This window comes from Vulpes lagopus, chromosome 18 (genome assembly GCF_018345385.1).
Source record: "Vulpes lagopus strain Blue_001 chromosome 18, ASM1834538v1, whole genome shotgun sequence".
NCBI lineage: Eukaryota > Metazoa > Chordata > Mammalia > Carnivora > Canidae > Vulpes > Vulpes lagopus.
The window spans coordinates 31,854,756-31,870,406 of NC_054841.1; the positions used below are offsets into that span (position 1 = coordinate 31,854,756).

At 42.2% G+C, this 15,651-nt stretch overlaps 1 protein-coding gene across 2 annotated transcripts; it reads left to right on the plus strand.

Annotated features, from left to right (window-relative positions):
• The first annotated feature begins 448 nt into the window (after positions 1-448).
• CHGB (chromogranin B) lies at positions 449-13,499 on the plus strand. Of its 2 annotated transcripts, none has more exons than XM_041732172.1 (5): positions 449-681; positions 5,215-5,261; positions 5,982-6,075; positions 10,535-12,270; positions 13,108-13,499. In XM_041732172.1, exons 1-5 carry the CDS (start codon positions 633-635, stop codon positions 13,189-13,191), a joined length of 2,010 nt encoding a protein of 669 aa, XP_041588106.1. In that variant the 5' UTR covers positions 449-632; the 3' UTR covers positions 13,192-13,499. The 2 variants fall into 2 exon arrangements, with proteins under 2 accessions (XP_041588106.1, XP_041588105.1); XM_041732171.1 differs by having other exon boundaries at positions 505-681; positions 5,218-5,261.
• Positions 13,500-15,651: the final 2,152 nt, after the last annotated feature.

Below are 15,651 nucleotides of genomic sequence, written 5' to 3' on the forward strand. Positions count from 1 at the left end.
TATTTTCCAGCTGCATCTTTTGCTTTTAAAGCCCTTATTTCTTTTGCCACGTCCCCCCACCATTTAGTCCTCTTCAGTTAGCAGGAGTCTTATCCTCCCAGACTTAGCCCTAGACACATTCTCAACAAAACCGCATACCATACACAACCTCAAACACACGTTTTCAGGTTTGGAGGTGGGATGGACCAAGATGACCAAGCTTGGGCAATCTAAGAGGGACCTCCGCCTCTCCTCTCGCGTCAGATTTGCCCTCTCTCCTCACCCTCTCATTCCTACGCCCGCCTTACTCCCCAGCCCCGCTCCAGACCCCAAGCACCCAGGACACTGAACTGGCGTAAATTTCCTTCTACTTGCGCCGAGGCCCGCGGGGGGGTGGGGGGTGGGGGTGGGGGTCGTGACGTCAGTGCTGAGCGAGGGGGCGCCGCCTCCTGGGTGGGTTCCCACCCCTCCTGGCCCTGCGGGCCCGGCTCGGCTTGCCCTTTAAAAGAGCGGGTCCTGCGCCAACCGCGCCACACCGCGGGGACCTGGACACACAGCTGCTTTCCCGGAGCATCTCTATCTTGCCTTCTGCCCGCATCTCACTCACGGGTCCAGCCGCCATCCTCTTCGTGCAGACTCGGGCAAGCGGAGCCATGCAGCCAGCAGGGTTTCTCTGCCTCCTGGGAGCTGCAGTGGTGGCCGGTGAGTGGGCTCCGCTGGCTGATCAGCACCGCGGACAGCGCTGCCGCGTTCTCTGGCCGCCGGGAACGGCTTGTAGATAGATAGGGGGAGAGGAAGGGTTGAGTGGAAGAGTTCTCCTTCTTGCTTGAGATGATTAATTCCTGAAACTCTCTGCTTCATCGTCTGACTTGGAAAAAGCCAGAGGGCTTCCTAGCCCAACCAGAAGAGTCTCAGTCTTTTTCATATTTGAGTTTTTCTGTAGATAGAAACGTGCCTGTGCCTCCAAGGAAACCCCACATTTTGTGCTTACTTCTAAAATGTCACGCTCTCTGCCTTCTCTACCTGTCTGAAGAGATGCTTCCAAAACCTTAATATGTAACTGGAATTAAGTATCTGTTCGGTTTTTTTAAAGCCAGGGAACTACGGAGACACAGGAGTACTTGTATTAGTTGGCACCTGGGATATAATTTCCCTTATTATTATTATTTAAACATGAGGAGATGAAAGTAAGTCTCGTATGTATATAAGATATCATATCTTTTTCTTAACATATTCATCTATGTGTGTGTGTTCATGTATATGTATGTACAAGTTTACTGTAATTTTGGGGGGTATTTTACAGTTCCGTTTCTGAGAAGAGGTAATCTCATACCCAAATCCATCCATTTTTTAAGTTATTAATGGAAATTGCAGTAGATATTTTGACTTTTGTACTTCAAGAAAATAACAAGGATAAAATAACCACAAAGATATCCTTGAAGAAGTAAAAAAAAAAAATCCTTTTAGTCAATTGGGAGAAAGAAATTTTAAGTAGTAGATATTTGACAGTATCTCTTTATGTATGGAAGATTGTAGGACTAATATTTCAAACTACTCTGAATCCTGAAGAAATTATCTCTGGAGATTTGAAAAAATGTGTGTGTGTGTGTGTGTGTGTGTGTGTGCATTGAAGTAAAATCACTAGACCACTGGGAAGTATGTATGCTATCACCAGATTAAACTGGAGATTTTCGGTGGCTGTTTTAATAACCTCATAGGATATTGTTCTTATCTGAGATTGGGACTCCTAACTGGAACTGAAGTATTGCCATCCATGAATATGAAGCTTTCATTGACAGCAATTGCTAGATTCCCAAATGTAAAGACACAAAATGAAAGCCAGTGGTAATTTATTTTCTTGCAAGCCACGCACATTCAGAAATTTCTAACATTCTTGTAACTTATAAATTGCCTATAAGTGTTCTTAAAGAAAACTAAATGAATATTTAGAGTCCTTTCCGGTCAAAAATATTTTCAGAAAGAAATCACTTAAAATGCTACAGCTATACATTGTGCTTTAGACTGCAAGACAGTGTCATTTGTGAGACTTACTTAATATAGTGGCAGAACATTTAGAGATCCCTTATGCAAGAGAATATTTTAAGAAGGGCTCATATTTTAATATCGGCTAAAATAGACATTATATTCTTTAAAAAATTATTGAACTGTAATTCACACACCATAAAACTTTTAAAGTGCATAATTTAGATTCACAGATTCTGTAATCACTATCAAATGTCAGAAGTTTTTCATTAGCCCAGAAAGAAACGCCTATGCCCATTAGCAGTCATTCCCCATTTCTGTCTTCACAAATGCCTGTAAATGAAACATGGTAGCCATCAAGCAAAGTTTATTATCTAGCAAAATCACAAGACTGAAGAAAACCTCAGGAAACCATCTGGCTCATTTCCTACCCTGAAGAGCTTCTGAAGGGAAATCCATACCTTTCTATAATAACTACTGGGCACTCTAAAAATTTAATATGAGTGAAGTAGTTATGTACACCCATATTGTACAGGGTAAAGTAGTTTCTGCCCAGATGAGGTTGCTTAATTTTTTAAATTATAGCTATATTTTTATTCTGGAATCAAACCTTAGTTTGATAGTCTTGTGGTATATAATACTTCGGAAATTATTTTCAGGTTTATCATACAATATAATTTGAAGATTTTCTACCGCCTGACTATTTCACTTTTAGAATCCTTGGGTTTTCTTTGGTGCCTCCTGAATCTTACTTTATATGAAAATAAGTTAAACTACTTTTGGGGATTTAATGTGTCTTTGGCTAGTACTTTGCTGTCACAGATTCAGTTGGAAGAAATACAGAACTTAGATGTCTCACTGAGATGCAAAATGCACTTTTATAAGGAGACCTTAGTTCCTTTCCATCAAAAACAGGTCTGAAAAAATCTCAGTCAGAGAAACAGGACTGTCCTGCAATAACAAACATGAGCTATAAATTGTTTAGAGTGATAAAAATATTTCTGTCTGCCCAAATCTGATGACTGTTAATACTTTGGCAATGTTAGTAGTTAATAAAAACACTGATTTCACATTTAAAAAAATTGTTCAATTATTTTTTAAGGATTTTATTTATTTATTCATGAGAGATACACAGAGAGAGGCAGAGACAGGCAGAGGGAGAAGCAGGCCCTTCACAGGGAGCGCAATGCAGGACTCGATCCCCAAATGGGGGATCACGCCCTGAGCCAAAGGCAGACTCTCAACCACTGAGCCACCTAGGTGTCCTCTGATTTCACATTTGAGGGGAAAAAAGTTGTTAGAAAGAAACTGTATAAAAAAAAAAGAAAGAAAGAAACTGTATTACCAAAGAAGGTTTAATAAAGCTAGATTTTAAAAAGGCACCTTCTAGTTTATGAGAGGAGTAATTCTCTGTTATTTCTTTCTAGAGAATTTTACAGATTCAGGTGAAAAGAAAAAGTGCCACAGTGGGAATGTTCCCAAATAACAGCCATTTGGGGGATAAATAATGGCCCAGCATACTGAAGCCTGGGTGCCAAAGGGAGGCCATCTGGATCTTGTCTGAAGTACCTTTTAGAAAGATTTTGGGGGTCTTCTTACCTGTTCACCACTTCTTAAATGGTTTACAAATGATTTTAACATGCTGGATAGCTTTGGACTTCTTGAAACAATTGAAGTAGATCCCTGGCCATGCTTTAAAAAAGGAAAATTCAGTAAGGTGAGTACATGAAATAGGTGCTTTATTTCTAGATTGAGCCCTATGATCTGTAACTGATTAGAGGCAGGCAGTTAAAGAGACTTGGAGAGCAAACATTTTGTGAGGAGAGGTCAGGTTGCTGGTTAAAAATAAACTACATTTGAGTAGCTTTCATCTCTGATGTCTGAGAGTTTTGCTCTTGCTCCAGCTAGCTCTTCTCTTGCTCATGGACCTAGAATTTCCTGCACTGAGCTTCTTCAGCCAAAATAGCAGTTGTCTACTCCAGGGCATACCAGGAGAACTGTGGAGATGGGCTTACATGTAAATGCTTTAGCTTCTCCAATGGAAAGGGCTTAGACAAGAACAAAGTCAAAGTGAAAGATGAAAGAAATCAAAGCAGCTTGGAAAAAAAAGGAGGGGGGGGCTTTGTAAAATTAAAAGCATCTAAAACATCTCCTAAGAGGATAAAGTATTTGAATTGCTGGTTTAAAACAAGCAGAGCTTCATGAAATTTAATTTGAATAAATTAAAATTTATTCTTTTAAAATATCCTCATAAGCCAGTTGTTAAAAACCTATTTGTACATGGTATTATGGACTTGATGCTGTAGTAGTAGAATGAGATCCCTTCCCTGCTCTTTACACATGGCTGCAGACAACATGGGGAAAAGGAAACACAACACTGATATAAGCAAGCTTGTTCAGGCAAAGGAGTGGGGGTAAAAATTAGGTAGTGATATAAGATAATCGCAACCATGTTTCCAAAAATAAAGTGAGTTTTGGGAGGGGATAATTTCTTGGAGACAGGAATAGGTAGAGGATAGGCAGAAGAGCTGAGGAGGGTACTCTAGTTTCATTTAAACTAGGTTTTAAAAACTTTTTACTTATGTATAATATACATTTAGAAAGCTGCACAGATAAGTATACAGCTTAATGAAGTTTTCAGTGAGTGAGCACATTTGTATAATCAGTGCCCTCATCAAGAAACAGAATGTTGCCAGGGCACCTGGTTAGCTCAGTTGGTTGAGCATCTAACTCTTGGTTTTGACTCAGGTCATGATCTCAGGGTCATAGTATCCAGCCATGCTTTGGGCCCTGTGCTCAGCAGGGAGTCTGCTTGAGTTTCTCTCCCTCTCCTTCTGCCCTTTCCCCCCACTCATTTTCTTGTTCTCTCTCTCTCAAATAAATGAATAAATCTTAAACAAACAAAAAGAAATAAAACGTTGCCAGCATCTCAGAAGCTCTCTTTGTCTGTGGTTTGGATTTGAATTATACTGCATATAAGATAGTATTCATTTCCAAATCATGTTTAAGACACTGCTAGGGAAAACATGTGTGTGTGTGTGTGTGTGTGTGTGTGTGTGTGTGTGTGTGTGAGCAACTGGGGCAATTATGGCTCCTGAACTAATTTTCTTCAACAATCTCCATTCTGCTCAGCTGTGATTCTGCTCCTCTCTCCAAATAATGTACGGAACGTAGGGGTAATTTTGTGAGTGTGGGGTCACACAACTTCCAAAAATCAACTCAGGTCTTCCCATTTCTTTTTCTCCTTCAAAGCAGTCAGTTCTGTGCCAGTGGATAACAGGAACCACAATGAAGAAATGGTAAGTTGAATTGGAAGTCTAGAATCTCCCACTACTTACCATACCAAACCAAAGCAAAACAAAACAAAAACAAATGACAGCCACAAGAAACCTACAAACACAGTCTTACAAAGCCAGGTTTTTATCCCTGAGGGAATGGGGCAGAGAATGTCCTTTCTGCCCTGGGCTCTCACTTCCTTCCTGGATGTGTTTAGTGCCCCCTGAGGGTAGCTGTCATCACCATTTTCCTTCCAACCTGCGAGAAATGGATGTTTTTTAAGATTTTATTTATTTATTTATTTATTTATTTATTTATTTATTTATTTATTTATGAGACAGAGATAGAGACAGAGAAAGAGAGCAGAAGCAGGATGAGGGGCACAGGGGGAGGGCCTCCCCCGCTGAGCAGGGAGCCTGATGTGGGGCTTGATCCTGGGACTCCAGGATCATGACTTGAGCCAAAGGCAGATGGTTAACCAACTGAGCCACTCAGATGCCCCAAGAAATGGGTGTTTATTTCTCTTCTCTTGTGAAATCTTGACCCAATGCTGTTTTGCATTGTTCTGTGGAGAAGACTGGGAGATTTCACTGTGGTCCTATAACTCCACATTTCTGCCCCAAGGATTCCACACCAGTCTAGGCCACAGAGCCAAGCCTCTTGCTACAGCAGCTCTAGGTTGAGTTAGTGTGTCATCCTAGTGGCACCAGCTTTTGCCAACATGCTTTTGGGTCTCCCCCCAGGTGACTCGCTGCATCATTGAGGTCCTCTCAAATGCCTTGTCGAAGTCAGGTGCTCCACCCATCACCCCTGAGTGTCGCCAAGTCCTGAAAAAGAGTAAGTGTCCTACACTGCAGGAGATTTTTGTCTCTCACATGGTTCTTCCTCCTGCTCCCTCTACTTCACCTACTACTTTACCTCCAAATGAAAGGGGGCAGGGGAGGGCATAATGAAATGGAAAGAATATAGGCTAGACTAGGATCTGGGGAGACAGAAGATATGACTTCTAGTCCCACTCTGCCTCTTCATAGCTGTATGGCCATGGGGAAAGATCTCTTGACTTTCTGGGCTTATTTTCTCAAAGTAAAGTGAGGGAGTTGAACTCAATGATAGCCTTTGAGATATCTATCAGTTCTTAAATTCCTGGGTTCCAGAGTTTGGATTTTTAGAACAGGTTTTCATTTGGGTGGAGAGAAGTGTGGGGAGTGCTGGTTTGTGATTAGGTAGCAGGAGTTAAGTATTCTGGAAATGTTGGGAGATGAAAGGATAGAAGGAGAACTTAAAATTATTTGCCTTCTGCTCTTCTGACAGTGAGAAGTTAGAAGCTTGAAGGATGACTTGGAAACTTCTGTCCTCTTTACATGACAGATTGCTCAAGCCATTTTAATGTCGAGCTGATTAGAATGGGAGGTACCGCCAAATGGTGGAGAACTAGAGGAGGAAAGGAGAAGTGTAACATCCAGTGAGTCAGAGCTATGACCTTCTGAATCTAGAGTGGGATTTTCTATACAAATTTCAACAGTAATGCAAGCGGTATCCACTGGGAGTTGACATTAAAAGACCAGTTTTACAAAACTATGCCGTCTCTTTTATGCATGAAGTCAAACTGATTCAAACAAATCCAAAAACCACTGTTCTCTCCAACAGTCTCTGCTTTTAAATTTTTAGTTAGGTTGGCAAGACTAGATTTTTGTTTTCTTGTCACCTCCAAAATCTCTTATTGCAAGATAATACTCTCTTGCTATTGCTGCACATGAGCCCTCATGCATAAAATGGTAAAAACAAATATTGACAACTGACCAAAAGACTGACCTGGCAGGACTCAATCCACCATTGGGGGCTTCAAGGTAATCACAGATGTGGGGACCTGAGCCTCCACGAGCCCCATGAACAGTGGGAGGAAGCTTCCCTACCAATCCCAGTTTACACATGTTTTTCTGAATTTCTCCCCAACTTTCTTTTCCAGCCATTACAGGGAATGAATACAAACAGAATGAGTCTTCAGGCAGAAACTAGAGGCAGCTCCTCTGGGCAAACCTGTGTCACTATCTCCCTTCACCTTCCTTCATTTACCAGATAGATGCAAAAGTGTGGGGCCTGCCATACTAGGTCATCAAAGAACTGTGACTGCTTAGGAAGAGCTGTTGAATGCAGGGCCCTGCTTAACTGTCAAGATCAGACTCAACCTTTATATTGTGGCCATAGCAATTCTAGTTTCTGTTTATCACTGACTGTGCCCTGGGGCCATTTGGTGTCTGTTAAGAGAGGCCCAGGGAAACTGGTTAAAATCAAGTGACTCATGTCTATCAGACCCTGGTGACACTACCCAGAGAACTATACATAATGCTGAGATCAAGAGGGTTTAAGAGCTCCTCTGGGCTGCAGACTCAGGCAGCAGCCAGGGCCTGACAGATAGCATAAGGAGTAAAGCAGAATAGGAAGTGACTCAAAAACTAGAGGATACATGTCCTTCTGGGTGGGAGTGGGGCGGGGGGGAGGTGGAGGGCAGATGTTTTGCAGCTCCCACCCTACTCTGGAGAAATACAGACTTTGTTATCAGATTTGGGATTTTTTAAAAGAAGTTAAAATTTGGATTTGTAAGCAATATCTCCTGGTACTTAAGTATTTACCTCTGAATTTGAAATGAGGTAAAATGAGATTTAGGGCAACCAGAACTCACCTCTGGGTTACCAGTTTGTGGCTTCTTCCTGATTCTAGTTTTCTCTCCTGCTAATACATCTTAAACAGAATGAGTCTTTCTCTCTTGCTGATATGTCTTAAACAGAAGATCAGTTGGAGCTTTTCAGCCAGCTGGATGGATGGATTGATTCTCTCTCCTACCCCTTGCCCATCTCCATCCCCATTCCCCATTCTCTCCAGGGTGTCTGTGGAGCAAGCAGACACTTATTGGGTGAATGAGCACTTGGGGGAATAGAGGAGAATCATTGTTTTATGGCGTGAAGAGACCTTAGGGAATATATAGCCCAATTTTTTAATAGGCATAAGCCTCTCTTTGTCCAGGTTAATCTTGTCATCCTTGCAACAGAGTTAAGGATGGAAGGTACATTTCCTCCTTTTTCACTTGAAAGTAAGAATGAGCTTCATACCTTGGTTTTACAGATTGACAATGACTATGTGCTGCTAATCACAGTCCTCCTCTGATCGCACCTGCAGGGACTTAGAGCTAAATTTAGGAGGAAGTGCTAAGACTCAGGTACAAGCTGCTACAGAGAGCACAGAATTAGCTGGGAAAAAATAAAAATACTCTGTTACTGACCGGTAAGCAGTAGGAAAGGGGTGGCACAGCGCCTGCCCTGGAAAGCTGAGATCCTGTCTGATTAGGGCTATGTCAGCTTACCTGTGCCTGCCTGGATGACCTCACTTGCTTCAATGCTGCACTGGCTCTTCAAAGACAAAATCCCTGGGGAGGGACCAGCTCTCTGGATGTGAAAGGTCAGAGACATTTCAGTTGATTCACAAAACATGAGAATGTTATCAAGCCAGGCTAGGATTTAAGGAGAAAGGTACAGACCATCCACTATTTCTTGAATATTTTTCCAATGACCATTTTTTTCCATTTTGCAAATTCAGTTCAAAATGACTCATCAGTGCCATTTCGTAGAAATATAACATGAACACAAGTATAATTTCATATTTCTTTCTTTTTTTTAAAGATTTTAATTACTTATTCATGAGAGACATAGAGAGGCAGAGACACAGGCAGAAGGAGAAGCAGGCTCCCTGAGAGGTGCCCAAGGTGGGACTCAATCCCAGGACCCTGGGATCACATCCTGATTCAAAGGCAGACATTCAACCACTGACCCACCCATGCATCCCTAATTTCACATTTCTTAGTGGCCATGTTAAAAAAGTAAAAAGAGATAGGAGAAATTAATTTTAATAATGTATTTTATTTTTATCCAATATATTTTATTTAGTAAGTAAGTTTTACCCATCTAATAGATTTATTTGTGTATATATATACTTATAAAGTTTATCTTTTTTTTTTTTAATAATCTCTACACCCAATGTGAGGCTTGAACTTACAACCCCAAGATCAAGAGTCACATGCTTTTCTGACTAAGCCAGCTAGGTGCCCCCACACTCAGTATATTTATAATATATATTACCCAATACATCCAAAATATTATTTCAATATACAATCAATATGAAAATTTGAGATATTTTGCAATTTTTTCATACAAAGTCTTCAAAATCTGGTAGGTATCTTAGACTTATAGCTCATCTCAGTTTGGACCAGCCACATTTCAAGTACTCAGGAACCATAAAGGGCTGGCAGCCCCCATAACAGACAGTATAGATCTAGACCCAGAGCTATGAGGGGCCTTGGCTTCAGGAGTTCTATATGAACTCGGTGACATAAATTGAAATTCAAGCCCTTCCAGCTAACAATCAGACAATGCTAGCTGCATGTCTTCTTTCATGAAATGCTTTTGCATTAAGGAGGATTTAGTAAAGGAGGTATTGACATTTGGAAGAGATAGGAGAGAACACATTCAATTAAAATATCAGTTGTACCATCTACTGTTGACTAATGAAACAAAGATAACTCAGTATACTGATGTTTATCTTCAACATCTGAGAATACGTTGGGCAGATGGGATCTGAGTAATGGAAGAAATGGTTCTTTCTACTGGTATGCAGTTTTCTCAGGGAAGAAATATGTACCCTTCTTATCACCAGTTACTAGGTTACATGGTCTCTTACTGCTACATTGAGTCTACACAGTTGATTGGATTAAAAAGGCTGATAAACTAATAATTTAAAATTTTAAATCCTCCATTGATACTTCCTCCTGATACTTCCCATTTTGGCTATTTAACTTTATTTAGTTGGATTTTAGTTAGAGCTATTTACATAAGGCTAACTTTTTAATCCTTACTCAGAACAAATATGGAAAGAAGGGTCCCTAATTATACCTCTCTGAGTCTCAATGTCTTCATTTGCAAAAAGGAGAGGCTGAAATAGATGAATTCTAAGGTTTCTTCTGGTTCTAAATTCTAACATTTCATAAATCTCTATTTGGATTTTAATTTTATCACTAGTACCAGTGAGACATGCTGGTTGAGTGTTATGGAAAAAGTAAAAGTAGAGTTTATTATTAAACACAGCTAAGGAGCTTTCATCCCATTTTCTTTTAAAAGGAGTCTGACTCTACTTTTTATTAACTTTAAAAAGTATCCAAGTGATTTTTCAGGTCCTTCAGTTTTGTAGTGCTCACTGAGGCTGGTGCACAATTCTGAAATTACACTTAAGCTTCTTTATTTTCATATAGGTAGAAAAGAGGTCAAAGATGAAGAGAAAAGTGAAAATGAAAACACACGGTTTGAAGTAAGATTGTTAAGAGACCCAGCTGATGCCTCAGATGCCCACAGGCCTCCTGGTAGGGAGGAAGCAAGACCCCCAGGAGAGGGGGGCACCCAAGGCCCGACAATGGCAGACACAGAGGGTGGGCACAGCCGAGAAGGAGCAAGTGAATCCCAAGGGGACCTATACCTCCCTGACAGCCAAGTCTCTAAAGAAGCAAAGACACACTATTCTGAGAAAACTGAGGAAGAGGACAGGAAGGAAGAGGAGGGGGAGAAATATCAGAAAAGGGAGCATGGAAGAGATGGCAGTGAAGAGAAAAACCTGGAGGGGCCAGGAGAGACACAAAATGCCTTTCTCAACAAAAGAAACCAGGCTTCAGCTAAGAAAAAAGAGGAGTTAGTGGCCAGATATGGTACACACTCTGCCAGCACCCCTGAGGAGAAGACACACAGCAGAGAAAGGAGTAGCCAGGAGAGTGGAGAGGATACAAGAAGCCAGGAGAAACACCCTCAAGAGTCTAAAAGCCCAGTTGGGAGCCAGGAAGAATCTGAGGAAAGTGAGGAAGATACTGACCCTGAGGTGGACAAACGACACTGGAAGCCAAGACACCACCATGGGAGGACCAGGCCTGACAGGTCCTCTCAAGAAGGGACACCTCTCTCTGAGCAAAGAGGACACCTCCCTGAGGAATCCGAGAAGTCAGACATGGGCATGGCCAGCTTAGGGGAAAAGAGGGACCACCACCCAGCCCACTACAGGGCTTCAGAGGAAGAACCCGAATATGGGGAAGAAGTGAGGAGTTACCAGGCTCCCAAGGACCTGGAGCAGGGACAATATGGCGGCAGAGGAAGTGAGGAGTACAGGGCTCCAAGGCCTCCCAGCGAGGACAGCCAGGAGGAGGACAAGAGAAGTCGCCCCGGCTCAGAGTTTGACCACATGGCCCACAGATATAATGAAGAAAGTGAGGAAGAGAGGGGCCATGAGGAGGAACACCACAGGGCCAGGGGAGGGGGACCAGGTGCATATTCCATTCCAGACAAAGAAGAAAAACGGTTCTTGGGTGAGGGATACCACGGTGTTCAAGAAAGCCCGATGGACAAGGTAAGGAGGTATCCACAAGGTGAGTGGAAAGAGCAGGACAGAAATTACCTCAGCTATGGTGAGGAAAGAGGTGAGGAAGGAGCCCAAGGGAAGTGGCAGCAGCAGCAGGAGGACCTGGAAGATGCTAAAGAGAGCAGGGAGGAAGCTAGGCTTCAAGGTACACAGTATGGTCCTCATTACACCACTGACAAGAGGAAGAGATTAGGGGAGCTGCTCAACCCATACTATGATCCTCCCCAGTGGAAGAGCAGGCATTTTGAGAGAAAAGACAACATGGATGACAATTTTCTTGAAGGGGAAGAGGAAAATGGGCTAACCTTGAATGAGAAGAATTTCTTCCCAGAATACAACTATGATGTGTGGGAGAAAAAGCCCTTCGAGGACGATGTGAATTGGGGATATGAGAAGAGAAATCTCTCCCCCAAACTGGATCTGAAAAGGCAGTATGACAGAGTGGCTGAACTGGACCAGCTCCTTCACTACAGGAAGAAGTCTGCCGAATTTCCAGACTTCTATGACTCTGAGGAGCAGATGAGCCCACGCCATGCAGCAGAGAATGAAAAGGACAGGGCTGGCCAGGGCGTTCTGACTGAGGAAGAGGTAACGTGTGGGGCTTTTGTTTAAAATTAAGATGGTTAATATTAATGTCTTCAAGACTACCTGAAATTAATGTGGTGAAACTGGTGGGGATTAATTACCTTGAGAATGTATCCTCAGTAAGAGAGTGGGGACAACCACTCAACGGTTTGAGTTCCGTTGTCCGTGCCCACTTACCCTACTGCGGTGCTTCCCAACCTTGGCTGCACACAGGAATCAGCTGGAGGGCTTGAGTAATTACTGATGTTTTGGATCCACCCCCAGGGATTCTGTCTATTTGGTGCTGGGTGCTACTTGGGCATCAGGGTTTTTCAAAGCTTCCAGGTGGTTTTAGTGTTCGGCCAACGTTGACAACCCCAATTTGATATCTTCCTGGTCATTTAACTTTTCATCACTATTTCACAGGATAAGAAGGAACACATGATATAGAAATTAGTTGCTTTAGTCTTCCTTTTTATTATTGGACTATAAAAATTCATTTACATCTCAGAGAGTTAATGTGATTAGAACGGTTCCTGCCTAAACAATGATTTTTCCTAATTTGATTATGCTGGTTGCTGTTTCTTAAACTTGAATGTGCATCAGAATCTCAAGAGATTTCTAACCTTTAGAGTTTCTGATTGAGTAGTTTGCAGGTGGGGCCCAAGAATCTGCATTTCTGACAGGTTCCTTGGTGATGCTGATGCTTCTGATCAGGGGACCACACTTTGAGAACCGCTGATGTAGGGTGTCTCATATGGCTTCTAATATCAAAAAATTCCCTCCTATTCATACTCCCTCAGACCACAATAAAATTTATTGATCTGGGACCTCATGCCTCCACTTTTCTGTATTTTCTAGGAAAAGGAACTTGAGAACCTGGCTGCAATGGATATGGAACTACAGAAAATAGCTGAGAAGTTCAGTGGTAACCGAAGGGGCTGATGGCTGTTGGAGCAAAGGGCAGTTTTAAGAAGCGGCCCTCACATTATTTTCTGCCACTTCACTGAAAGACACCATTTATTTACCCAAAAGCAGAAAGTAGAATTTACTGTTCATTCAATGTTTGACACAACTGGAAATGCTTTAATTTATGCCAGAATGCTATTGAAAATATGAATAGCATGACTTGTAGTATATTCTTTCTCTTGAAATAGACATATTAACATGCTTGTGATAATGATTGTGCTGTCATCCTTGAAAAAATATGTTTGTCTTGGTTTGAAATAATAAAAGATTCACCTGAGGCCAAAGCTTCATGTTCTTAGCCTTCTTTGGGCTAACAGGGAGGAGTGTGATTTTCAAATCCATTCTCTAAAGTAAATTTTAAAAGATAGCACTAGGATTTGTTGGTCTTTGGATGCAGAATTGGAAAAAAAAAAGCGCAAAACTTTGAAGTAAAAGAATGTCCAGGATATAAAGTGAAAGAGTACAAGAAAAGACATCTGTTTCCCTAGAGTAAAGAAAGATTGTTAAATAGACTTGAAGAACCTATTTCAAAAGTGACCATAAGACATTTACTTTTTAAATTCTATTATCTGGAAATCTCTGAGAGTAGCCAACTAAGGATCATTTTTCAGGGCTAAGGAAGAGAGAGCCTGGATAATGGGATAACTTTGGACTGGGAATCAGAACATCTGGGCTGATCCAGACAGATCCCTGGGCCCTCAAGGCCTGATTTTTACTGTGTATAAAAACAGGACTCTGATTCTTTTTTTTTTTTTCAAGATTTTATTTATTTATTCATGGGAGACACAGAGAGAGAGGCCGAGACACAGGCAGAGGGAAAAACAGGCTCCTGGCAGGGAGTCTGATGTGGGATTCTATCCCAGGACTCCAGGATCATGCCCTGGGCCAAAGGCAGGTGCCAAAACCGCTGAGCCACCCAGGGATCCCAGCAGGGCTCTGATTCTATTACTAAGTCGTTGTATGACTTTGGACAAGTTGCCTTCCCTCTCTGGACCTCAGATTCATCAGTAAAACAAAGATATCTGCCTCATTGGATTGTTACGAGGATGATACGCGTACGCAAAACACTTAGAATAGTGCCTGGCATATGGCATGGTGCAGGAAATGTTGGCTGCTACCATTATTAACTCGGCAGCTAGCTTCCTATGGCAAGACAGGTGGAAAATTTCCTGTTCTCCTTTCTTTTTCTGTCATCTCATTCCTCACCAATGGTCCCTCCCAAGGGATTGAGCCCCAGGTGCCATAGCAGTGAGCTTTTTGGTAATACACCCCTTCTAGGTTATCTTTATCTCCCTGCCCCACTTCCTACCGGTAACCTCAACTGAGGTTGCCTTGAATCGCCTCCCAAATCAACTGCTTGTCCTCAACTTCTTATTTCAGGGTCTGCTTCTTGGGGACCTGAATCTAAGAAACCATCCAAAGCCAAGCTAGTCTCATGGCAAATATATTTAATATACCACCATTGTAACCCTTTGTATTATTGCATCTTGATACAAGTTACTAAGAAATGCTTAACATATTGCAGTAGACACAGCTTTCCTTTTTCTTTATTGCAATTCAGCAGAAAACAAAATCACTTCCTAATAAAGAGGATTCAAGGGCCCAAGATGAAAAGGATTTACTCACTGGATAAGGGAGGGCAAAACACTGCAATGCGCCAAATGCTAGTCTGGCAAGCCACACACACACACACACACACACACACACACACAAGCACACACGGCACTGCTCATGAGAGGCTGCTGGCTGCTGGCAGGTGGAGCATAGCACTGCATGGTCCTGGCCTCCTGTTGATGTCCTATGCACTAGCACATCTTTTTAGTTTAGTTTGTAAACACTTCAGGGCAGGGGAATGTGTAGGAACAGAAGACCTATCAAGGATACAAGAGACATTCAAGAGAATTCCACCCAATCCATGGTGCCCACAGAGTGCAGTTAGGATCTCTGGAGATGCCATGCCACCATTTCTTTAAGATGAACTCAAGGACTACCTACGCCACTAATTTTCCCTCTTTTGAGAAAAGTAATATATGTTGATGGCAAGACATCAGGTCATCCTGAAAAGCATATGGTGGGTGTGATGGATTGAACTGTTGTTCTCCAAAATGATACGTTGAAGACTTAACCCCTGGCACCTGTGACCATATTTGAAAATAGTCTCTACAGATGCAATCAAGTTAGAATGAGGTCATTAGGGTGGGCCCATATCCAACATGACCAGTGTTCTCGTAAGAGGAGGGAGATCTGTGTAGACACCAAGGAGAATCTCATGTGAAGACATAAACACAGAGGGAAGATGGCCATGTGAAGGTGGTGGCAGAGACTGAAGCTGGGCTGCCACCAGCCAAGAAACATTGGGGTCACTGGAAGCTGGAACAGCAAAGAAAGATTCTCCCCTAGAACTGCAAGGGTGAGAACAGCCCTGCTAACACCTTG

Excerpts from the sequence above, each read along its gene's own strand:
- CHGB (XM_041732172.1), top strand. The coding sequence starts at position 633 with ATGCAGCCAGCAGGGTTTCTCTGCCTCCTGGGAGCTGCAGTGGTGGCC. Across the intron at positions 6,076-10,534 it reads TCGCCAAGTCCTGAAAAAGA|GTAGAAAAGAGGTCAAAGAT; the intron begins GTAAGTGTCCTA and ends ATTTTCATATAG. Across the intron at positions 12,271-13,107 it reads GCGTTCTGACTGAGGAAGAG|GAAAAGGAACTTGAGAACCT; the intron begins GTAACGTGTGGG and ends TGTATTTTCTAG.